This window comes from Pieris brassicae, chromosome 10, assembly GCF_905147105.1.
Source record: "Pieris brassicae chromosome 10, ilPieBrab1.1, whole genome shotgun sequence".
NCBI lineage: Eukaryota > Metazoa > Arthropoda > Insecta > Lepidoptera > Pieridae > Pieris > Pieris brassicae.
In genome coordinates, this window is record NC_059674.1 from 4641761 (window position 1) to 4669170 (window position 27410).

General features: G+C 35.9%; 1 protein-coding gene across 2 annotated transcripts; it reads right to left on the minus strand.

Annotated features, from left to right (window-relative positions):
- Positions 1-1258: 1258 nt before the first annotated feature.
- On the minus strand, positions 1259-27344 carry LOC123714904 (BTB/POZ domain-containing protein 7). 2 transcript variants are annotated; one of them, XM_045669563.1, is made up of 29 exons: positions 27067-27344; positions 24999-25118; positions 24751-24812; positions 23776-23873; positions 21132-21423; positions 20693-20817; positions 20125-20190; positions 19391-19504; positions 19071-19191; positions 18038-18158; positions 17308-17376; positions 16448-16515; positions 15985-16110; positions 15255-15430; positions 12976-13151; positions 12347-12475; positions 10828-11162; positions 10067-10144; positions 9186-9250; positions 8559-8622; positions 7588-7706; positions 7258-7386; positions 6672-6727; positions 5724-5799; positions 5172-5225; positions 4724-4849; positions 3803-3869; positions 3077-3165; positions 1259-2144 (listed from the first exon to the last, which is right to left on the minus strand). In XM_045669563.1, the coding sequence occupies exons 2-28, from the start codon at positions 25062-25064 to the stop codon at positions 3093-3095; spliced, it is 3051 nt and encodes a 1016-aa protein (XP_045525519.1). In that variant the 5' UTR covers positions 25065-25118; positions 27067-27344; the 3' UTR covers positions 1259-2144; positions 3077-3092. The 2 variants fall into 2 exon arrangements, with proteins under 2 accessions (XP_045525519.1, XP_045525518.1); XM_045669562.1 differs by having other exon boundaries at positions 4724-4858.
- Positions 27345-27410: the final 66 nt, after the last annotated feature.

A 27410-nucleotide genomic window follows, 5' to 3' on the forward strand; every position in this document is an offset into this window, starting at 1 on the left:
GACGTAATGTCAAAAGCATCACTGACAAACTGTCACAACAAATGTCAAATCATGAAATTAAGACGTAATGTCAAAAGCATCACTGACAAACTGTCAACATAAATGTCAAATCATGAAATTAAGACGTAATGTCAAAAGCATCACTGACAAACTGTTACAACATAAATGTCAAATCATGAAATTAAGACGTAATGTCAAAAGCATCACTGACAAACTGTCACAACATAAATGTCAAATCATGAAATTAAGACGTAATGTCAAAAGCATCACTGACAAACTGTCACACCATAAATGTCAAATCATGAAATTAGGACGTAACGTCAAAGGCATCTGACAAACGCCAGTGATGCCTTGACATTGACGTAAAAAGGACGGTCGTTTTCACTTCAATAGGAAACGAGCGAGACGCATATTAACATCCATTTGCTTAAGATCCATGTAAACTAACATATGTGCATCAATATATGTATTTACTGTCATAAATGTGTGATTTCGACATTCATTTTAAAAATATAAACCAATTCCAATGATGTTTTACAATTAAATAATTACATTTAAAAAAATTAAAATGTTCTTTTAAACTATAAATGCAACATTGGCCTAAGTCTTCAACAAAAATCGAATTCAGCAAGCTTACCACGTATTTTTGATGTCCTTAACTCAATTGACTACTATTAAAATAAATAATATGGATGGAGTTAACAATAAAGGATCCAATAGTATGACAATTCAATTTTGAAAACGCTAAGTTACGTGGTAAGCTCGCTGGATCATGTTTTTGTTTTTAGCTGAGTCTGTGTAGTGTGGCACTTGCATCATAAACTTCAGTATTTGGGAATACTTAGTGTAAGGAGCAATAATTTCCTTTATGGCGGCGTCCATGCGTTGGGTTGTCTCCCCAAAGTATGGGGGCCGATGGCTGACCATGCGTGATACTCGTGAACGGGTGCTAATTGTGTTGACTGGTCGAACTTGAATTCGTGTATGTGATGTTAGTTATTTTGACTATTGTGTGTTGTATCGACGAGAATGTGCGAGAAAGTGCGTGCTCCTACTTCACCATGCCTGCTGATAGAGGATCTTTGACAATCTGAGACAAATCTTTGTTTTTAATTTATTTTACTATTATTTATTACTTAAGATGTCATGTGCAGCTCCTTACAAACGTTGGTTAGAACAAAATACATGGCGATTAAAAAGAGTTCTTCTCTTCCATTCTACGCCTTTAATTGGAGAACTGGTAGTAAATGTAAAAAGAGATGCATTTTATACAAATTTCTATTTTTGACGTTCAAGTGTACCTATATGAATAAATGATATTTTTTTTTAATTTTATGTTAAAACTTGTATTCTGTTAATCGAAACATATTTTTATGACAGTAAATTCAATGTACATACTATCTTGGTCGCTTACATAATACACAACCACTATACTATATTGCATTATCGTGCTTCCATCTCTTTTGTATGCGTTTAGAAAGAGACATCACTAGAACGTACAGGAAACTCAAATGTCAATTATGACAGTGGACATTTATGACTTATAAAAGTTACCAATTACTTTTGAACATTTTAGTGGTAAAAAAAGTAGAGAACTTCAGCGTCATACGAACGTTAAATGCATGAGATCTGTCACTGTCACTTGTACAAAATTTAACATATCGTGTCCCTTTCTAACACTTACATATAGAGGAGGAACTAAAATAGATTTTACATAATTTATATATAGAGAATGTACAAATTATTTACATTATATTACATTGGCTTGACGCACACAAAAAGATCATATATGGCCGAAAATAATACAATTTATCTGGTTTTCCGCTTCAAGTTAAATGAGAATAAAAAATAGATTAAATTAAAAAACTCAAAAAAAATTTTTTGACACATTTTAAATTTTATTCTATTTAGCCTTGATTACATTGACTAGACATTGCTTGACAAGCGAGAATTTCATAATACTGTCCAAAGTTAAAACACGATTCAATACTTTTCGTGTGCGCCAATATTTCTTAAAAATTACAATAACTTGTTTATAAAGTCTTTTAGTACACCTCAGGAAGTGCTGAACAATTATTGATGTCAGTGCGTGTGTCTATTCGTCTTGAGGTGCGTACTATGACGTCAGTCTGTCCGGCGTACGTCTGAAAACCCATTTTTTAAATTAAGTCACGAGTCAGTTTTATAGGCATTATAAAAACTATCTTATTTAAAAAGCTAGTTGAAACAGACTAATTTAGACGAAATTTTAATAACAAACATGTCCAAGAGCCAACGGGCCTTATCGTTAACGAGCGATCGCTGCCCAGGCAACAACAGTAAGAAAAAAAAATACTAAAGTTCATAAAAAAATTAGCGACAAGTTTACTAAATATAAAATCTAAAAGGTTCCACAATACAATGAAAAAAAAAATGAAAAAATTAAGTAATAATTTTAAGGTTATTATATATATATTTTTATTACTTTTTTTTAATCTAAGGGTATCGTTTTCTAGAATGAAGAAATCTCAAATTTAATTATAATTTCAAAAGCTGTCACACAATATTTCTGTATGAAATTTGCCGTATTTATCAGTGGATGGGACGAGACAGTAACTTAGATACGAATTAGAATCTAAATCTTATATCATTTATTTTTAATACTTTAATTAAATAATAGTACCAATATTATAACGACCTATCAGAGCAGGAAATGCTTCTTGACTGTTAAAGAGTTTTTTTTTATGTAATAGCAGGCAAACGGGCAAGAGGCTCACCTGATGTGAAGCGATACCGCCGCCCATGGACACTCAATTTTATTTCTCGTTCTCGAATTGTAGGGAAACGTCGTTTAACCAACATGGGACGCTTTATTAAAAGTTAGATCGACAAAATCACTTTTCGTAAAGCCTACTGCCGCTGAAATAATTTGTATGAAAATTATCACGTGACACCAACCCCTAAACCTACTTACCGTCATACTCTTTTGAAATGAAAACGGAATTCCATTAAAAATACACTTGAACGAGGGCTTTATCTGTGTTTTGTGATCTCATAAAACAGATGTATCGACATATATATATGTGTGTGTGCTCACCGGGTCTGTGTGTGCGCTAGGAGCGATAAGCGGGGCTGTGTGAACGTCCACGACTCACGCTACTTTCACCACTGTAAACACCACCCTCTCTGAAATTAACAAGAAGTTCATGAATACACGTACACCTATACCGTACACGCATACGCATGCATTTACTACGTATAAAGAAATAACAGACCTTATGATTGGAAGTTGTAGAGAGTCCATATTTTTCTTCCGGTATTACTTTTTCAATTACAATATTCGATTTTAATTAATAAGTAACTGCTGAACATAATATAGCAGATAGCTGATTCAATGAATCATCTACTTTTTTATATATTCATACTTCGAAATTATTTAACATGACATCAAAATTAAACATGTTAAATCCTTTACGAAGATTAACTAATAATTAAGCGGTGAAGTGCCAGCTTAATGGACTGTATTGTCTGATAATTAAGTTATTATTAACAATATGAGCTTTGAACTGGAGACGTTATTTAGCCAATTACCGTTTTGTTCGCTACAATTTTGCAGCATTTTTTGTGACCCTACGTAAAATCTCCAGATTCTGACTCCTTGTCTACTAGTGACCCGAGGTTTTTCTGTTTACTGTCTGTTCGAGATACTGGTTCCGTATCTAGGGCCCTTATCTAAGAATGCAGATTTTACCTCTCCATCGCATTGAAACTTAGATGTTTTTTAAACCAAATGTATGTACACACAATATGTTAATCGACATACCTATCGTATTCCCTCTCCGTACTAACTCGCTCCGTACCGCTCACTCCGCTTATGCCGCTAACTGACACTAAAACATTACAATTGATTAATTAAACAATACAGATTCTTGATTAGTGACCATTAAACTTATATAGTAATTATTAATTCTAAGTATTGTTTATAAACAATTTAATATTCATAATTTTAATAACTCACATACGTCAAAAAAACAACTATATTTTAATAAGATGATTCGAAAATTTTAACAAATATGCTAGATGTTTGTCGATGTTAGTATTCTGTGACCGTCACAGTCACGAGCCTGACGTATAAAGTGCCACAGTCTTTTCTTGGCCGGCGGCTGAAGTTGGTACTACCGTCGCCATTTTGATGCGTATAATAAATAAATTTACTATTAACGGATATCTAATAAAAATACAATTAATTTTGTTTTATTCCTTCCATTATTAATTACAATGGCTAAGTTTTAATTATCCAACGGTTCTGATTGCTATGTATCTTAAAATATAATAATAGTACAGGTAACAAAACCTATCACATCAGTTGTCGCTAAGTTTGTGTCACATTTATTTAAGCCTAGAACTGTATTTTCTCGATACATAAGACATATCAATAAATTATTAAGTTAGCCAACATAACATCAAATTATTCCCCATATAATTGATATTTTTTTTACTGGCATTACTAATAATTATGATAGCGACTCTATTATCGGTCAAGAAAATTGCATTGTAAAAATATGTATCAATTTTATAATTAATTATCAATTTTAATACAAATAGATGTATTTATTTTCTATATTTTCTAACAGCCCATAGCAAATAAAACATTTGAACATCAACTCCACGATCCAGCTTATTCGCTATCAAAAGTTAGTCGAAAGTTAAAGCAAGTTACAATAATGGAATTCATATCACTCACGTGTCCTCGCATGAGGCGAATTCCTAGCGCTCCTAGCTCTCTGCATGCTGCCCCCGGCCGCTCCCTCTATGCCCCTTGATACGGCTCCCTCCAGCGACAGGGCCGGGGAAGCACGACTGCGAAGTGCTGAAAAATCTAAAAAAAATATTATTTAATACTAAACCCAGTATATTGTAAATAAATAAAGTACTCTGTGTCTTTTTACCACAGAGTAAGGAATTAACAGAAACAAACAAAATAATTTTTTTGGTTAAAAGAGTCAAAATAGATAAGTTTTCATAATGTGTTACAAAATTAGAAACTGAACGGGGACACTTATTCTTTTGCCCTCGGGTGCTCGGATGCGACGGACGTGTAGGACGGAATTACAAATTTTGTTTTTAAAATTAAATATGATCGTCAAACATATGTTATATATCACATCCTTCTATTTCATTTATATACGAACCGGTATTTGGCAGCAAATCCGCACGACGGCCGCTCGCCTGGAGAGAACCGTACGCTGCAAAACAGGGTCAAATCAAAACCTCGTATTTAAAATCAAAAAGATAAATAAAATATACAATATTATAACCTGAGTACCCAAAGGACTTCAAATAGCTATTAACATTATTTATTTAAATTTTATACATGTCCCGCCAGAAATACGTGGATATCTCAAAAACTACTGGACGGATTTTGATGATGTTGTACAATGTCCTAATTCTACCTGAATATGATTTGATCACTATCCAATTAGAACCATATCAAAACCGACAGACAGTTCACAATATTTTGTTTGAAAGAAAAGAAAAATTTTAACCGGATTAAAGCTATTTGTATTATTATAAACTTATAATTATTTAAATAATTTTTAATTTTTCCGACGTTTCCGGGGTTAATTATATGTTTATAATAATACAAATATCTTTAATCCGGTCAAAAAATTGTTTTCTTTCAATGTGTAAAAGCTATGTTAATCAAAGACCATACAATATTTTCTTTTCCGGTGAATACGGACCTCTAATAACAGAAAGTTCTATAGCAACACGCAGATCTTCGTCGTCAGTTGTCCGTCCACGACCACAAGAGGAACTCTGGAAACAGATACAAAATTAAAATTCAGATAATGTGTTGATGTGCAACTGTCAAAGTCAAAGGTCAAACGGATATTTGTGTATCAAATAATTATACTCATGTCACAAATGACGAAAGACAAGTTCAACGACGCCCGAAGCGTTGTTTGACAAATTTTATTTCACACAATTCATGGTTGTCAAAACTTGTAACCTGTACGGCTTTACGCTGACAAATAAAATATAAATTTATTTTTCTGTGACTATACAATGTATATTCGGATCCAACGTCAAATCTGTGCTGCTCTATGGGTGTGAAACGTGGAAGGTCACCAAACACATCTCGCACCGACTCCAAGTCTTCGTTAACCGCTGTCTTCGCCGTATTCTGAACATCTACTGGCCTGAAAAGATCTCTAACGAGCAACTTTGGGAGCGCTGTCGAGAAACCCCGATCAGCCAGCAGATCAAGCGACGCAAATGGAATTGGATAGGCCATACACTCCGAAGGGATCTCAATCATATTCCCATGCAGGCGCTTGATTGGAATCCGCAAGGAAAGCGGAAGCGTGGCCGTCCCAAACAAACCTGGCGCCGAACAGTTGCGGACGAGGCAAAGAGAGCCGGAAAGACTTGGAGCGAGGTGAAACACGAGGCTCAAGACCGAACGCGATGGAGACTCACTGTGGACGCCCTCTGCCCCACCTAGGGGTTATAGGACATTAAGTCAAGTAAGTCATACAATGTATAGATATTGTCTATGAACGACCTGTGACTCACCCATTAGGAGCATATAATATATGTTTGTTCATTTAACAGTGGGTGCCAATAGTGAACTCTGTGATCCCAATATAGGTCATTTACTTTCGCTCGTATTTAAAAAAAAATACTACCTGCGCATGCTCTCTATGCGTCCTCGCAGACATCGCAGCTCGCTGTGCACGAGATCCTGAAAATTATAACAAATACCTTTACATATAATAAAAATTAACCTCAAAATATGTTGCTAAGCTTAAAACACGAAGAGCCTAAAATTATGGAGAAAAATTGAATTATTTTTTTTATTTGTAAATAAAAGTTTAATTTCATTTAGTCCTAAGTATTTTTCCGAAAAATTTCTATGGAGAAGCATAGCAAATGTTCTATATTTTGAATCTAGCTACCAAAGGGGAAAGCTAAAAAATCATATTAGTACGAAATTAGGGAAATCTAGTTATATATATTTTCTTCAAGTCATATGACCACGTAGAGAAGACTCGCAAGTACATCCGATCTTTCTAAATATCTTAATCTAATATTTCAATATTTTTTTTTTAATAATGAAATAATCCTATGGTTTCATGAGAGCCAACAAGCAATAGACAAAAGTTGTATTTATATTGTCAATTGTCTTGCAATGACATTAGCAACTAAATGTCATTGCATTGTCAGTTAGTGTTGCCATTTCCCCTGAGGTTTATTTAATAAATATTATCTTACCGGGTCTTGGCGTGTGTGTAGCGCCATCTCCCAAATCGAGTTGCACGAGGCCGGCACCGACACTGCCCACACTGCTCACGCTGCCCACACTACCTGCACTGCCAGCACTGCCCACGCCTCCTCCGTATTCTGCCCAAAAATATATAGGTATAAGATTATATTTTTTTCCCTTCCCTGAACTTCTTTATATTTCCTGAATATAATATGTTATGTTTATAAACTTTCTGAGACCAATATCAAACAGGACAATATATTCCTGGACCAGTTAGGTTCTTATAAAGGTATAGGTCTGAACTGAAATAGGTAATCCATCTGAACTACTAAACTCACCTGGTCTCGGCGCGTGCGCATGTCTCGTGTAAAGATAGTGCGGCGTCAGCAAGTGAGTGTTTCCATTCGGTGCCATCGCTACGTCTGGAACAGCTGCCGATAAACGACCCAAGGTGGACCTATGAAGAACGAGAATTGAAATAAACAACAGATTATGCACCAATGATTGACAGTGACATTCATTAACGTGCATTTTGTTTATAATACGTTCAATTACAAAATGGGCCGGTCCATTGCCCGCGTTTGTTTACAGATTGGTCAAAAATATAATTACTTGGAAAGGCCCAGTGGGAATAAAAAAGATAGGATGCCCACCAGAAACCTGAGAAGATGAAATAAAAGAGATAGCTGGAACAGATTGAGACAATAAGAGTCGAATAATTATGAGGATGAGGTCTTGACTTCGCCGGAGATCGTGTACTTTTTTATATTCTTTTACAAATGTCAAATCAATTCGAGATTAAGCGATTAGATATGAGCTTACTGGTCAGCTGCATTTCTGTATCGCCCATTGGCAACGTCTGGTAAGTATCGGTTTATGGCTCCTAGATGAGGATTTCTGCTTTTGGAGTAGTTTTGGACGCATTTGACTGATCTATTAGTGATTGTCTCATACTAACTGAATATGATTTTGGGGTTTATACGATGACTTTAAGGGATAGATAAGTTTTTCCGTATTTATGTTCCTGTATAAAAATGTTTTTTGGTTGAAATTTCTTTTCGACTGCATAGGCATTTAGAGTTTAGACTCTAAGGCTGTAACACAGACGATTTTGGTAATGGCTGCAATTATCACAATGATAAAACCTAACCTAACTCAATAAACAAATACCTAGGAAAATAATATGTAATACAGTGTTTACAATACATTTTTTGAACCAATATCTTGGTAACTAAAAGGAGATGCGAAGAGTTGTTCACTAAATATAATTTAAAAGCATTTTTTAAATGATATTTTGGTTTGGTCTTACCTATGTGGCGTGTCAGGCGGCCTGGCGGGTAACTCGCGACGACAGGAACTCGTACTATGAGGCTCTGAAAACATTTATTATTCATTAAAATCTCTACATATATAAAATTCTCGTGTCACAATGTTCGTTCCCATACTCCTCAGAAACAGCTCGACCGATGCTCATGAATTTCTTTATGGATATTCAATAAGTCTGACAATCGGCTACTATCTATCTTTCAAACCTCTAAGTGATAAGGAGTTTCCACCCCAAAAAACATTTTGTTTTTATTATTTTTTGATACAGCATACAAAAATACATACAACCCTTAATTGTCACCCCTCGACGATAACCCCTATTTTTATTATAGTAGATAGGTTATTTTTATTGAACTAAAAAATGTTTCCTGGAAATAATATACATGGAAAAACGACGTTTGCGGGGTCAGCTAGTTTATGTATAATAATTAAAAAGGTTCATTTTACATTTTTATAGATAGTTGCATTATTGATCGGTTCTGTTGATTTTTAATTAAATCTATTTATAAAACTTTTCATACTAGTCATCCAGAGAAACGCAAAATCACACGAAACTTTTTTTAGATTCTCAAACTCGAAACTCGATTTTTCAGACAATTTCTTCACTTACCAGTTGGCAAGTGCAATGAAGGCGCTGCTCTTAGACTACCGGCTGAACCGCATCGCGTACTCGATCTGTAATTAAATATTTTTTTTTGTCTTGAACTTTTCAACTAAAGAAATGCATCGAGTTTTATTAAGGACTGAAATGCAAATAAATATTCGAATAGCTTAACAACTTTTTTAACAATAAAATTGCGTCCATGTGGGGCGTGGGAAACACTGAGTTAAAAATGTGTGCGGGTACTAGTGTACACACGTAAGAAGTGAAACTTCTTTATGACCTTATTTTTCTAAAAATGATCTACTATATGCAACTTTACAGACATTGGTTAAATAAAGTTAAATAAGATAAAGTTTAATAAAAGGCTTTTATTGTCATAGACATGAATACAAACAATATAATTATTTCATTTTACCTTATTACTACTAAGATTATTATAGAATTTCATTAATTGTAATAGAACTATTACTATCATTGTAATCGTTGTTATATATGTTTCTTATCTCTTCGAATCAACCGTGGTATGGACAAGAAAAAGATGGCGCGTAACGGAAAAATGTGACAGTAATTTTTTTCCAAGGCCGATAAAGAAGTTTCACTTCAAAAGTGTAATTAGGCTTATACTTTTTTTATATAAATAAGTCAATATTTTTTGTATATTTTGAAAATAAACATATCATATATAACAATAATAACTTTAGCATTCTAATGGATAAAGATAAAGGATTTTTTCTAAAACAGTTCAGTCGTTTTTGAGATTATTTGTGACAAACAAAAATACAAATTATTCCCCCAAATATATATCCACATAAAATTAAATATTTCGTTAAGCAATATATATGTATATACAAGTAAAATGTGGTAATTTTTTATATTTCTAAGCTCACCTGCAACACTCAACTTCGGCTGAAGTCGCTCCGCGAGAGTCACTTCGGCCCTCCACCCCACTCGCGACTGCCGACTCCCTATAATATTTTTACTTATCAGGTTAATATCATTTTTATAAATCAGGAGAAAAATGTGATTTAAATTGATACCGTTTTTTTTTTTTTAATTGAAGAGATGAAAATAAAAATGGTTCACTTTAAATTATCTCCCTCTACCAACTGACCCGTAAGTCTAAGTTATAGTTAAAGAAGTGTCCAATTAGTGTTAAAATAAACTGAAATATACTAAACACAATTGATAAAACAAATAAAAATAAATCAATGGCACTACAACCTTTATAGGTGTGAGCCTCAGATTTCTGCATCTGTTTCATGATCCTTTGTTAATCTAATTGATAAGTAGATGATCAGCCTTCTGTGCCTGACGCACGCCGTCGACTTTTTGGGTCTAAGACAAGCCGGTTTTCTCACGATGTTTTCCTTCACCGTTCAAGCTAATGTTAAATTCGCACATAGAAAGATAATCCATTGGTGGACAGCCGGGGATAGCACCTACGACCTCAGGGATGAGAGTCGCACGCTGAAGCCACTAGGCCAACACTGCTCGTTATTCACAATTTATACTAAGATGAAAATATTAGCCGCAACTTTCAGGGAAAAATGGAGTGTTATAAAAACTACACATTCTGTGCATGGTGGGGGGAGGCTTCCAATAATGGGTGTGATAGGTAACTCAACGAAATCTTCTAGTCTTAAAGTACCTGTCATTATCCTCTCCATCCAATAACAACTCGGCACATCCATCGGGCAGAGACATCTCCCGAACCGCCCGCAACGCTATCTGCCTATTCACGGGCCTCTGATCCGAGTGCAGAGCCAGCGCACGCGCAGCGTTCGGGGTCCCACGCAATTCGCGTACACGTGCACGTGCACGCGACAACAACCGTGGCGGGATGCACGCGTGCTCGGTGCTCGCGCGCGGCTCGGGCGCTATATCCCTTAACATGTACAGTGCGTCGGGGATTCTGTGCAACATCCGCGCGCGACGTTCAGCCGCTAGCTCCGCGGCTGGGGCTGTTTGGGAGCTAACTAGCGCCTAGAACATACAAAACAATTATCGTGAAATGGTGAAATAATAACGATTAACAAACTAATTTAGACTTTTATGAAGTGAAGTTTACGCCATCGTTTTAAATTTTGATAAAGGTAGGACAAATACAGTGAAATATAATCGATAAACTATTAGATTGCATATATATACTAGTTATATATACAATTAAAAAGTGCAATATAAACAATACTGCACACTAATAGCAACCTAAAACTTCGGACAGTTCGCGCAAATAATATATGTTGGAATTGGCTCAGACATCAGAAGTAAAGCACGAAATACAATTTAAATAATAATTTAACCAATACAAATAATAGCAGTGAGGGAGAGAGGTGGCAGTCGGTTAAGACTGCGGTCCGTGCACCTCGACGCAACCAGAGAAACGCGTGCCGATACAGCGGCGATTCGGGTTTTTATAAACCCGGAGCTAAGTGGGGTGATGACGTCACATGCCGCTAGCGCTCGATATCGCCGTCTTTTTTGTACCAACTACCTATCACCGCCGTCATATATATGAAGAACCTCCTATTATGGAAATCTCCAAATAACACCCGAAAATAAAAAAAAGTATTTCTATCAACCTGCTTGTGATTGGTTGGCGTCATAGATATTACAAGTATATGGTATAAAAACGTATTTCATTGCTCTCTGTATTTTGTTCAATTCGAGGTTGTAAGAAATTTAAATTAATTTTTGCAATGGCTCATCAGGATCGATACATTAGTTTGGTTATTACATTGTTGGTGCTTTTATTATATTTATATCGATTATGTACATACATTTAAAAAAAAATTATTGTATAGTAAAAGGAAAAGAACTATTCGAATAAAGTTAGTAAACTTTTGTTGAACTTTCATATAGTTCACAAAAACAGTTGTTTTAGTAGATACAATAATATTAACACTTAAAAAAACATTTAGGGCCTATTTCACAATGTACGGATAAGTTCTATATATGCTATTTATTACTTATTGGTAGGATAAACACTAGCATTGTTCAGGACTGTCAGGTAGCGTTATTCGTCACATAAAGACCATCATAAGTTATGAGTCCGATGAAACGCGAAGTTTCTTATTCGGAACTTTTATCTTCCAAATAATTTATGTGTTGCATAGCTATTTGTTGCTTTATCCATTCATTGTGAAACAGACACTTAATAAATCCGATACCTTAATCTCATCGAGGTATGGCAGAAAACAGCGAGGTGAACGAAACGCCCCGCGGCCTAACCATGCGTCGGCTGAGTTGACGCCACTTTCCAAGTGCGCTGGCGCAGGGATCAGACCACGACGGATCATCTGCAAAGTTCTTACATTAATTAAGAAAAAAAAACAATTGAACACGGCTATACAAGAAGAAATCAGGTGACTGGTAACTCAGTTTTTCATTTATAGGCTGAATCCTGGACAATAAGAACGAGCAAGGAGAAAAATAGATACTCTGGAAATGTGTGTATGTGTGTTGCAGGTTTGTTGCAAGCGTAAGCTTAGGATTCCCTGGAAAACTAAGGAAATCGTGTCCATACTAAGACAATTGCAGGTAAAAACTCGTATTTCGACACCGTTACCAGCATCCTAACTGATGCAGAGATCCAGAAAGTTTAGAAAAACTTATTGTGATTAGCAGTGTGGAGGGCACCAGACTTCGAGACGGTAGGGAATCCCTGGCTAAGGCTTGCCAAAGAGTGGGGAGAGTAAAAGAAGTTGTACGGCGCCTCTAACACGACCTTAATGACGAGTACGTCCGAAGACGTTATATCACTATCTATCTAAAACCCGCTTAAGGGAGCTAAACTTACCTGTTGAAGTAGGTCACAGTCGGACGGCAAATGTTCAGTCCGCAAGTGCGGCACGAGGGAAGCGAGCGCGTCCCTCACACCGGCCTCGCTTACGTCACGACGTCGCCCGCCACGCGCGCGTCGCGACACCGAGTGCGCTGTGTGCCATACTACGTTTGGCTCGCACGAACCTCCGTCTAAAAGTACGGTTCATTACTACGTATTGCACGACGCTTGTAAAAATAACACTTGATATTGCAGAATACAACTAATATTGTGCCTACATGATTAATACAAATGTATCGATGTTTTAATATAGACCAGTCTTGAACCAACATTCATATTAAATAGTCGTGTCTTGAAGAGCCTTTCATTACAATACTCAGTACCTTATAAAGACACGAATACCACGAAACAGAAGGTTGCGTGTTTAGATCACGTCGGGGTCACCAATGTGTAGTGCCCTATGATAAATTTAAAACTAAATTTTTAATTTCAGTGATCGGACGGACGTGGCGAAACTTGTTGTATATAGTTAATTCTGTTGAGTCGTGCGCCGGCTCAGGTAGCGCGCAAGCGAGATCGCATGTTATTGCCTATATATTCGCACGCGACTACCTGAGCCGGCCCGCGGCGACCAGCAGACCGCTTTCGCACTCCGTATTTGATAGCTTTTATAATTTTTGGTAATTTTATTATTTGCGTTGAGGACTTATCACTCCGCTTAATTTTATTTCTTTTGCTGTGCCATTCTTCTACAAGTTCTTTTACTCCTTCTTGTTTATACTTCTGTGACGTGTTCAATAAACTTTCTATTTTTGTGCACTCGGATTTTCTAATTACATCCAATTTACATCGTTTCTCACCCTATAAATGTCCCTATTTGGTATTCTTGACTTTATAAGGTACTGAGTATAGTAAGAGGCTCTTCAAGAAACGACTAGTTAATATGAATGTTGGTCAATACTGGTCTATTTTAAAACATCAATTGTATTAATCATGTAGGCACAATATTATAAAGGGGATAGATTTTTTGTTTTGTTTGTAATCTATGTGTCGCAGCCAACTAGCTTAATAAAGTTAAAAGGCTAGGCTGTTAATTCAACGGCTAACTAAGCTAGTTGGCTGCGACATATATACACATATACATAGTCATCTGTGTTACTGTATAAGTTAAGTAAAATTAATTTTGAAATCTTAAGCATATGCCTAAACTATTTAGTTTTTGTTTTTTCAAAGATTCGCATTGGTTGTTCTTTGATAGTTAGTAATAAATAAAAATCTTTACGCTACGGCCGAATTAAGGCGGTTGAAACCGCAGAATATAAACACGCAGAAAGTGAGATCACTAAAAGTCCAGCAAAGCCAATTACTTATAAAATGCAAGGAAGGAATTCAACAAATATAACTGTATAGACCCTGATTCTGACATAAATTCCAACTTACAAATACTACAAAATTAATAAAAGCACTATTTAGATAAATTTTTTTAACACAGACTAATAAAATCTACCAAAAAACCAAAATTATGATGGTTAAACAACTATATGTATATAGCACGTATCTTAATTTAAAAAAAAAAAATAACTCTTTCCATACTAGCATGGACAAATGGCAAATCAAACACACAACCTCACGCAACACTCCCCGGGCGAGTTTACTTATCTTGCCGAAGCCGCGTTCAAATTATTTGAAGAAGTCTATTAACTATTAGGGTGTGAAACTATTTAATCAATTACCATTTAAAATTCGCAATTTACGCTCGTTTAACAAATTCAAAATATAAATCAATGGCGCTAAAACCCTTTTAGGTCTGGGCTTCAGATTTCTGTATCTGTTTCATGATCATTTGTTAATCGAGTAGGCAAGTAGGTAATCAGCCTTCTGTGCCTCACACACCATCGACTTTTTGGGTCTAAGGCAAGCCGGTTTCCTCACGATGTTTTCCTTCACCGTTCGAGCAAATGTTAAATGCGCAAATAGAAAGAAAGTCCATTGGTGCACGGCCGTGGATCGAACCTACGACCTCAGAGATGAGAGTCGCACGCTGAAGCCATTAGGCCAACACTGCTCATTTAACAAATTCAAAAGGGCATTAAAAATACATGTCAGAGTGAATCTACTAGACTGAAATTGGGACGTGGATCTCGCTCGCATATACGTAATGTTAAGTTTCTCATGTAAATAAAATACAATTTTATTATATAACAGCTAGCAGCTTTTGAAAATTTACTAATATTCATCTGCAAAATACAAAACTATGAAATTCTTAAATAAATGTGTATATTTTTATAAATCACCTCTCGTATCTGCAGCACGTTCGGCCCACCGCAATGCCGCTCTCAACGCTTGAGGTTCGCTCGCTTGAAGGAACTGCGAAGACAAGGCTTCCGCTAAGGCCGCTCTTGGCAACCGTGCTGATGCGGCACAGGACATTATCGTGGGGAATTCATCGCGAAGGTAACGCATTGCTTGCCTGGAAATTTGATTATCATTGGTGCGATTAGGAGAGAATGTTGGAAGGACCAATTTAACTACTCTATGTACTCTACTATGTAATCATTACACTTACAAAAGTATGAATGAACATAAACCAGGATATTTTGAATGAACCTTTAAGTGTTCATTCAAAAGATAAGATTCACTTTCAAACTATTCCTGCATTGCATTATAGACCAAAATTGTAAACACTAAAATGTCATAAAAATCAGAAAAGAAATTATGACTTTATTACAAGATTCATACTTTTAACATTCATTAATTGAAAGAACAAAAAATAGTCTGTTTGTCGTTAAGCGACTTCTTCGATACTATAGCGAAACTCAAGCACTCTTTACAAAGCAATTAACATTTCATTATGTCGCTTATATTCTATTGTTGTAATATTATTTAAAGCATACCCAGGAATTTACACATAAAAACAAATTATGTAGAAATATAACAAGAAAGAAGAAAGGCTAAAGAAGTCTATGGAGTCGCTGAAAATGCAGTTACCATGTTAAAAAAAATGCTTATGATAAATAACCATACCGATGGACCCAAGCACTGGCGTGGGGCTGTGCGCACCAACGGAGGACGTGGGGCAAAGTCTCAGGAGACAACGCGAACAGTATAGCGTCTTCACACCCTTGGGACACGATCGCCATCTCCAAAAACCTGTAACATACGTTTTTATGTACTCATTTTGCAATTTAAATTCATGGGCACGCACATTGCCACAAGGCTAGCAAGTGCGTTGCCGGCCTTTCAAGAATTGGTACGCTCTTTGTATATTTTGTTTAGCATTGTAATCTGTTTTAGCTTTGTATATTGTCACTATCGACATACATATATGTTCGCAAATATATTATGTGTTTAATATTATATACTTTATTTACTTTTTCTCGACATTATCGTATAGTCAGTAAGGATAATGTGTGTATTTCTGTAATAAATAAATAATAAATTACATAAAGCCTCGGATACATAACTCAATAAGGTAAACCAAAAGTACCTTGCTATTTCGTACAGCTGAAACGCGTCGTCCAACTGTGACGTAGTTGAGCTTCGACCACTGCGCGACTGAAAGATAATTCTAAGATTTAACAACAAAACAATGATTCAATGAAAATGGTACTACATATAACATTCACCGACTTTAAATACTTGTCACCTAAGTGTATGTAATATCCAGAAACGCGTGATGTCAAAAAATTATGCACAGGTGGAAAAGTGGACTGGTCCATAGGGGACCGTTCGAGTATTACGTAAGCACGTAGGGGGTGGGGTGGGTCTTTGATTTTATTATTTTTTACACATTCAACCCACATATTGTCTATGCGTGAAAACTAAATCCATTTTCGGGAATTCCTACAAAAAATTTATATGTTTATATACAATTATTTTTGAAAGCTTTGCTTACTCTTGCTGGCAAGTAGGGGGGGGGGGGGGTATAAATTGAAATTAGAAATATAAAAGATCATATGCCGATGTGACTAGATAAGAGATATCTGACAAAGTGATATCCTCTCCACGAATTCTTCTAATAATATACAAACTAGGAACAACATTATCATAATGCTTCAATTAGAACCCTTTTTTATCGATTTCCATCTACAGATGGTATTCCTAAAGACCTGGAACATTACCACCCCTACTACTATAAATTCGAAAGTCAATCTGTTAAGTGTTCACTCTTAAATCACTGTACTGATTTTAATGAAATTTAAAAGGGATATAGCCCTTGGACCTTTTATCGTAAAGGGGATGGAAAAGGGCAATCAAGTCTGTCATATAGGAAATTAAAATTGATGCCCAAAATCCCACGCCGGCGAAGCCTCGGGTAAGTCATCAGTTTATTGAAATTACACTTACAGCCGTCCCGGTTGAGTTGCCGCTCGTTGAAGGCGATGATGTGTTTCGGCTTATCAAGCTAAGATCCACCTGTAATATTACATACCGCTATCTTACTTTATACTGTATTTATAACGAATTTAAGATTATTTTTTTATTTGTTGGGTTAATGTTTCAATCGCCTCTCAACTTTGTATACAGTATTTAAAGAAGAGATTTAAAAACGAAATGTTTTCAAATGTAATATTTTATGTGTTTTACATTGTGTAAAATAAATAAATGTTAAAAAATATTTTAAAGCTGAAAATTTTGCGTATTGGTAGAAATTATGTCTGTTCTAACGGACATAGATACAATTATTATTGTAGAGTAAGAAGTAAGAAAAATGATCTCTTTCTAAAAAATAGAGAAAGTTAATAGTTAATCAGAGCCCACAATAAGACTGCATTTTTTTAAATCATATTTTATTTTTAATTTCCATATATCTCTATATATAATTTTTTAGACAATAATTTTTATGCATACAAACAACCCTTTGTTGTCACCCCCCGACGATCAACCCCTATTTTTATTGAACTAAAAAAATATTTCCTGGAAACATACATGGCAAAACGACGTTTGCCGGGTCAGCTAGTTTATCATATAAAGTATTATTATATATATAAAGTATAAGATTACTGTCGAACTATAATGACGTAACAGTGTTCGTTCACGATGGTACTTTTTGACAGTCGTTACAATGACTCCATACCTGGTCCGTATAAGCGGCGTGCAACAAAGCGTGTGCGAACCTTCTTGGAAGAACTTTCTCATCGACACACACTGTCCCACCTGCGCCGGCGCCTGTCGACCCGCGACGACACATCACACTACTGTAAAAAATAATATTATTGCATTATTGTCCAACACCACACATAACGTCAACTATTAAAGACACCGGTACCTGGACACTAGGCACAGACGTCAATAACATGTTCTAATAAATGTTGGAATTAAACCTTAGTGTTTCAAACTCGAAATAACTTTATTCATATAGGTAAACAAGTACACTTATCAAAGTCAACAGAAAATATGTTAAACTGATTGTAAATTTACATTTACTACCAGTGTGCAGAGCGAGCAAGAAAAACTGGCAAGAAACTCTCCGCCACTCTTTTTAATATACAGTTTTCAATCAATCCCTTAAGATTAGAATCATTTAAATATTCGTTAAATTTGTAAAAAGCTTTATTAATTAATTTAACAAGTGGTTTGAAATTATTCAGAGATAACTCTCTAATTTCGCTTTGGAGTTTGTTGTTAAAACGAATACAATTTTCATATAAGGAGTGGTTTATCTTGAATTTTTTTTAGTAATTATTACTTGTAGTTAATTAAGTTTTTATATAATATAATATAGTATGAAGGCATTTTAGTGGACGGAGAAATTGTGACCAATTTGTGTTGCACAATCAAATTAATTTCTGAATTTATCAGTTTAGACAAAAATATCTAATACTCAACACTCATAAAATGAATAAGATAAAAATTCTAATCATTTATTTATCAAACAATCCATTATTAAGTGATTTTAATACGTCAGTCACGTGACGATAAAACGGTCACATATTAGATTGAATCGATGGTCCAGTAAATACTACGTCTTCGTCTGTATAATGCTATAATGTTATAAAAATAATAAAACAACCGACTGTAATGCCACTGATTTTTATCAGAATAAATATCTTCATTTGCTCACGTGACCAATTCCAAACAAAGTATTTTTAGTAGTCTGCCCTACTCACCGGAAGAACGGTGACCTCGCAGCTAAAAGAAGTGTGTGACAAGGCAGTTCCAGGGCATTGCGGAAGCCGTACGCCGATCCACCTTCACACCGCCATGATAAACGAGCATCGCATGATTCGCCTGAAATATAAGATTTTATTTTACAATGACATATGCAGATTTAAAGTACTAGTATGTAAACATACATTTCTTTATTTTTTAAATAAATGACTAAAGCTGAAATTTATAGGAATTTTGCTCTCAAAATGACAAACTGCACACACATGGATAGAGAAATTTGATCTCAGACCTGGTTGTACTAGTATTTTGCATATCTTACCAGAATCCAGTAAATATTTGATATCCCTATAAAGCGAATCAAGTGAAAACCCAAGTATGGCTGACAGACGACGTATAGAAGACACATCACGGCGGCATGAGCAGGATCGACGGTCTGAAATTATAGAAAATTCCTTATAACTCAATTGTAGCAGGACGTACAATATGTCAAACACTTCAGTTAAAAAGGGTATGTACTAATATATATGAGACACTTCTTGCTGCGCACCACACATGAAACCAGTTGTCATTCCAGGTATTTCCGAACCGTTATGATTTAGGCTTTTAAAAGAAAAGCGTAAGGCCGACAACGTATTCGCAACTCTCCTGATGTTACCGGTGTCCATGGGCAGCGATAAGTACTTTAAGTGAGCCGCCTGCTCGCCTAGTAATATTATGTATGCGTATAATATCCGCCGTTGATTAACTTAAATGCTCTTATAAATGAAAACGTAAGGATCTTTTAAAAACGGATGCTTAGCTACTGAATCCATTCTTCCAGGTGAGAACTGTCTAGTCTTCAGACTAGTAATTGAAGTTTCAATCCCTAACACCATGAGACAGGAGAGAGATTGAGCAGGATGGAGGCAGCAAGTCTTTCCAAGACCCGACTTTCAATAAAGACTACGAAGAAGAGAAATAGTTCTCGTAATATTTTTAAATAGAAGCCTGCATATGAAAACGTATGTCTATTAGAAAATCTAAAACAAAACAAAAATTATATTTTATACTTACAAGTAGCCGTATTCTCAACACTGATGATGTCCAGGTCTACTTCAGAGCCCACACCGCGCTCCCATTCTGAAAACGATGTTATAAATTTAAATAAACGTGTGAATAAATTTGTATATTTTGAAACTTTACATTGGTATATATATCCATTTGAAAGTGTGCAAATATTGTTTTGGATTTAAAAATTATTATGATTTATGATAATTTAATAAATAAGATCAGTCTCACGTCAGTTAGTAGTTAAAAGAAAAGTAGGAATACGATGTGGACAGGTAATGTTTGTACAGAAGAAATTTAAAGGACGATAGAGAAGGAGCTAAGCGAATAGGGACGGGAAGTGAATTCCATAGCCTAACTACAGATACCTTAAAGGATTCATCAAGCAGAGAGGAGTTATGAGATGGGATTACAAGGACATGGTTTTCGGAAGAACGTAATCTATGTGTGTGTTTTTCACAAAATATTTTTGTGTTTTTATTATACAAAAACAACTTTTACGTTTATTCCTTTGAATTGGCAATCCTTAAGCTAACCCTTAAGCCTTAAGTAAACACAAAATATTAGTTCTTACTGCGACATGCAGGACAGGGCGGCGTTGGTGGCGGAGCAGCCCCAGCGTACAAGGCCAAGAGTAGGGCTTCACCCTCTTCCCTGCGTAGCCCTGCACAAGCACCCTCCAATGGCACACGACTCGACCTGCAAATGTCATATTCTGATTCGAAGGACCAAAATTTTAACCACTCCTCCTCATTTCCAATATTCGATACATAAATGTTTTAATTTAAAAAGTTATTTATATTGAACATTACATGTGAATGAATCATCAATTAACAATTAAAACATATTATTAGTGTAATATTAGAAGTTTTTTTATTAGTAATGTTTTTTTTTCTACATTTTTGATTGACATGCCATAACAAATGGGGCAAACCAATTTCAGCATATTTAAATAAATAGATAGTTATACATCATGAGATATCTACTAAGCTAGGCCAAAAAAAATAACATACTTGGGATACCGATGCATCAAATCTCTGAAGTATGTACACCGTGCAGCCAATATAAGCCTATGAGCTGGTAGGGCCCAACCCGCGCCGCATACTTCCACATCACAGGCCACTCTGTCACGTAACAACGCTGCCAGGTCCGCGTGCAAAGCTGCCGCTGGCTCGCGTGCCAACTCCGCCTGCGTCACCAAGTCACGAAGGGCCGCCCCCGCCTCTAACTCGGCGCATAGCAGAAACACCTCTGCCACGCGCCAACCACTTACGACCGACCGAATATAACGCGCATGTTCGCATCCTAAGGGTAAAAGAAATATTGGTTACAGATAAAACAAAATGTTATGTGTCGTAAATATGAATAACACAGACCTATTAGTCCATTTTTATAGTGAGACGGAAGTCGTAAATTTTACTATAGACAGCACATTTAATAGTCTACACAGGGCAGTCTTTTGTTTGACCCAAAAGCTTATTTGCTCAACATTCATACACTTATTTGTAGTAAGTACCTCCTTTTATGTCTTAATGTGTTTATTTCCTTACTTGTACTTTTTTGTTGTCATATAACTGATGTGTGTGTATTTAAAATTTGTAACGTTATTCAAGCATGCATATTGTTTAAGAACTTATAAATAAATAATGGTAAATGAAATCGTTTTGTAACTCGTTAGGTTAATTAATGGTTGAAAGGAATAAAATATACACGCGGGTAACACTGAAAATGTTTAGAGGCTTAATGTAGAAAGTTGCCAATACTTTTATTGTTTTTCGAAGTAATCTCCGTTCCTCTCTACACATCGTGGCATTCGATGGAACCACTGAGAAAAGCAGTGGGCCCATTCTTCTCTTCTATGGCATTTTCGTACTCTTTCACCGCATCTTCAGGGCTCGTAAAGCGAATACCTCGAATTTTATCTTTAGTTCTTGGAAATAAATGAAAGTCGCAGGACGCCAGGTCCGGACTGTATGACGGATGACTCATTATCTCGATACCTGCCTTAGTCAAACATTCAACAGTCCGTATTGCGGAGTGCGCTGAAGCATTGTCGTGGTGAAGGAGGATCTTGCTTCGAAGGCAAACAGCGATTGACAAACCAGTCTGCAGTAACTGACACATGACATAGTAGGAATAATTAGTGGAAGTCTCCACACAGTATGGTAGAACATCAATAGCCAATCTAAAACCAATCGCCGACTTACAATATCGCATAATTAAGATATGCGGCCAATAAATTAAATTTGCGACCGAAGCCCGAGAGAAGCACTAACAAGCTAAACCTTTTCGTGAAATTATTATTAAAAATAAATTTACATAAGCAGCCATTGTTTACATTGGAGTGCTTTACCCCAAGATTGATTATCAGCAAGTGGAATAGTTACAAAACAATTGAAGTTTCGACGCTCGTAGCTAAGTGGCCATAACTAAATTGAATTTATAGTCAAAAGGCTAGGCAAGTAATGTTTCGTCATCGATCCAAGTAATTTACCTAGCTGTTTGATCAACTGGCTGAATATCTTTCTGGCCATACGGCTGGTAATAGTTTAGTTAAGATGCTATTGATTGAATGCCTAAATAAGCTAAATGGCTGCAACATATTTTTAATACAGTTGCTCAAAAAGTGGCGTATTGCAGGACGTATAGCGTTCGGGATGTGGGCTATTACACACTCGAGATTTTTGTTTACCTTTTCCCCACTCATGCATTCTCGTTCCGAAATGTCGAAATAATGTCTATTAAAAAAAAGAAACCAACCATGAAGTTTTTAAATGAAAAAAATTCAAAGAAGCTACTAATTTGTTTCAAATTCAGATTTAATGATTTGATTCAATGAGTTAGGTTAGGTTGCATTCATTAAATTTCATTTTCATTACATATCAATAAAAAACTTATACTGAAGACTTGGGCTTAGTTCCCTTTGCCTACCCAGAATGGGTGAAGAAAACAAAAGAAATCTCTGCTCATATTCTTTTACGGTTGGCGCAATTTTCCAAATTATTCTTGTCAGTTTAGTTGTTTGTTGCACAAACTGAGTAATTTCGAAGATATTTTATTTAAATGAACACCACCAGAAGTCTGCACAAAATGCTTCGGAGAACACTTTACGACGAATACGACGAATCTATTGCGAAGAGAAAAAAAGCAAATAGTTATATTCTAAAAATACAGTTCTTGTTCAGTACACGTGCGGAACGTCATTGCGACTTGTTCAGACTGTCAACTGTCAAATTTGTCGGCACTTAGCAATGACAGGCTTGACTGGCTGGACTTGTCTTTCCCATTAGGGATAAATTAAAATCATCATCATCAATGAAATATACTATTGTGGTCACAGATCAGACAATGATAAGTACATTTTTTCCGAGTATGACTTATTAATATATCAAGTGTTTCATATTTTAATAGTGCCTTCAAGATTTCTTAATAATTCAATTGTCCTGTAAAGTAGTGAAATTGCATTTATCATATCCTGACCTATGGACACATACTGTTGTATGATTTCGGAACCACAAAATTTGTAATTAAATAAATAAAAAAATGCATATAAGTTTATCTTTGATCAAGCGTATTTTCAAGATCTTTCCAGTCTCTGCCTGTACACTAATGCTCTAATGGCGTGTTTATATCCGAAGTATTAATACAGATCCTCACCACGATCAGGCCGACAGTCGCGAGGCCTGCGTGCAGCAGCCGCTATTCTCCGTCTCAGAGTACCCAGTCCTGCACCACCCGATTTCTTCTTTCTTTCACTGGAATATATAATATTATCTTCTGAGTTACAATTACCTAACTCTCATCTGAGGTACGTTCAAATATCGTGTGTACGAATGGCTTTTTCTTATGCGCAATTTTGTTTTAGAAAATAAACGAATACTGGGAAGGCGACGATCACACAAGCTGGTCACCTACATACTTATAAATAGAAAAGATAACACATACAGAAATCTAAGGCCGATGCCTCATTGAGCTGTTTTTATTAAGAGCAATATATTTTCTTATAATGGTTCAATATTGTATTACTTTTTCCCATTATTTTTGAAGTAAAACTTCTTTAGGCGCATGAGGGTAAAATATTGACGATTTTGATTTTGAATTTTGAGTGCAGCGTTTTTGTCAAAGAAAAGGGAGAGAGCGATTGAGTCCGATTGAGAGAGAGTGAGAAAGAGTACACGCTATTGGTTGATGTATTCGTTTAGTAGTTACATATTAGAACTTTAGATGGCAATTCTGTTGCATAACGTCTTGTGCAGTAAATAAAATTAATGCAGATTTTTTATTTATTTATATTATCATTAGCACGTATACAGTGTGTATATAGTCTCATCAGTAATCAGTCATCTTTTGGGGCTTTTACCTTAGTAATAATTAATTTACAAAAAGTTTCACTTCTCACGTATTACACGTAAAAGTTTTACTTCACTTTGTACTCACGCACTTTATTTTTGTAGTTCTAATTGTTTTAATTTATCATAATACGTATGATTTATATATTTTATTTACTATGTATCTTTTACTGTTTTAGTATTATGTATTACATAAATCACTTCAGACGCAATACTTCAACAACCTTTTACTGATAAAGATCTCCAATAATCTTTAGCCTATCATAAAAAGAAAAATACTAACCGTATCACGTCGGCCATGGTGGGCGGTGAGGCGGGCCCACCACCGTCACACGCCTCCCCTTCCTGAAAAATAAAAATTATATATATTCATTTGATTCATATAAATATTAAGAGAAGCGCCTATGAGAGCTCTTCATGATGTGTTTCTTCCCTAGAGAAGCATTAATTTGCACACAGCTCAAGGGTAATAGTCGCAAGTGGTTTCAGAACGCCAATAAATAAATGTAAGCAATAGATTAAAGACATTACCTGCGGGTGCGAGAGCGCGGCGCCCATGTCGTGACGCCCGCGCAGACAGCACAGCAGCCGGCTCATCCCCCGCCATCCGCCCTACCCGCCATCACCGCCCCAAACCACGGCAACATGTACCTTGTGATAGAATCCTAAATTTAGTTACATTTTAATTGTATAATATTCTCTGTCATAATTTCTTCAAGCAAATTTAACTGATGAGATTTTATTTGAAACATTACTTTTTGACATATTTTTTTAAATTTTATGGTCGCACAGGAGGCACTCGGGCTGAAGGCTCACCTGATGTTAAGTGATACCGCCGCCAATGGACACTCACAATGGCAGAAGGCTCGCAAGTGCATTGCCAGCTTTTTAAGAATCGGTACGGTCTTTTCTTGAAGGACCCTAAGTCGAATTGTTTCGGAAATACATCAGTGGGCAGCTGGTTTCACATAGTGGTGGTGCGCGGCAAAACACTGCCTTAGAAAACGCTCAGTTGTGGAACGACGGACGTCGAGGTGATACGGATGGTATTTTGCCTTGAGGTCCGATAATAAAACTCATGATAATGTAAATGCGGGTGAAGATGCAAAGTGACCCAACATCTCTACATAACGCCAAGGGATCAAGCCGCACGGAAAGTGATTGGTCGTCGACGATTCGAATAGCTCTTTGTTGAATACAGTCCAGTGGAAGGAGCTGGTAGTGGGGAGCTCCCGCCCAGAACTGAGCATAGTATTCCATGTGGGGCCGAATTTGCGCTTCATGGAGTTGCAAGCAGTGGCCCGGAGTGAAGTACCATCTCGCTTTGCTGAGGACACCAAGCTCTTTGGAGGCTAATTTAGCCTTCCCTTCCAAATGACCGCGAAACTGAATTCTATATGTCAACAATATGTTAATGCGCGTCATTTGATACCCAGTACTCCATGGTATTCCATGGTATAGAAATTTGGAAGGGAATACATAGTCTTAACTCGGAATTTTACTCTAATGTTCTAACCTTTACTGTGCACTGTTATCGGGAGTAGTATTAATTCATGATAACTCATATACAAATCAAGAGCACTTTGCGAAGCTTCCATACATACACAAAACAATTTATCTCATTACCCTCCAAAGTAATTATTATACGGCTTTACCAACTGTGTTTACTAATACCCATGTATATTATATATCTATTTTTTTAATTAACAGATGGGTATGTTACACATCGACAAATATACATGACATGTTAATTATTTTATCAGTGAAAAAAAAACTATTTGTCCAAAAAAATTTAATTAAAATTTTAAACTATGAGGGAAAATTTTAAATTTACAAAAAATTCCCTACAGTTACACTTATCCAGATCCATTTCATATCTATTATAAAATATGCTTGCACTCCCATCTTTGTAATCCTACACTTTATATTTTTTACTTTAATAAAATACTAGTAAAAAAATTAAAACAAATAATACAAGATTTATTAAACCTTACCATTACATTTTATTATCCATTAAGTTATGAAATACTAGATTGGATCTTGGCATCAGAAGAACATAGTAACAGAGCCATGGAATGTGCTTATAGTAGGCAAGTGCTACCAAAAATAGCAAACTTACTTTGGCCAATTGCTGTTATGATATACATATAATATTAAAAATTGTGAAGGTTTCATCTAAGTAGGCAATGTAAACAGTAGCAACTGTCACAGTTTCTCCCTATCAGATTGTAGATAATATGTACTATGTAGGTGGCCTACTTATCAGTTATACATTGAAAGTGAATGTTTGGGGGTGCGGCTAAGGGATGTTCTGACGTCATTGCGCGCGCAATCCGCCCCCTGAACTCACATGACCTACTTCCCTTTTGCGACACACTATTGCGAGATGCATTAAAATGTCAACAGGGCTCGCCACAAGCGCGTTATTGACCAACACTGGCCTAGAAACTGATTTGCACAAACCTCACACACAGTAAACAAATGTTGTTACATGTTATCTACATCAAAAAAACATTAAACACCCGATTATGACAAGTCAAACATGGCTAGCAAAAGAAATATATAAAGATGAGATTTTAATAACCAAATTAGTTCTTACCAACGGTCCTAGTCATTACAACAATTAAATCCAATTTGTTTTAACACTTTTCACATAAACATTTTGTAGTGCGCCGCCATTAAAAACATTCACTTAAAACACAAAATCAAACATCACAGCATTGTTCAAGAAACCTCTTTGCGTCCTAACGGAATACTATGAGACTGGTAGTTTTTATAAAGTACAGCTAGACTACGAATAAAACCTAGTCAACTCAATAAAGAGTCAAAAAATCAGAAACTAGAAGAACCCGTTATTCCAACCAACATAACCAGATTCTGAAATTCTGATTTCTGACAGATTGATATCTGACAGTTGAATTCTAATTTTCTTTTCATGATATG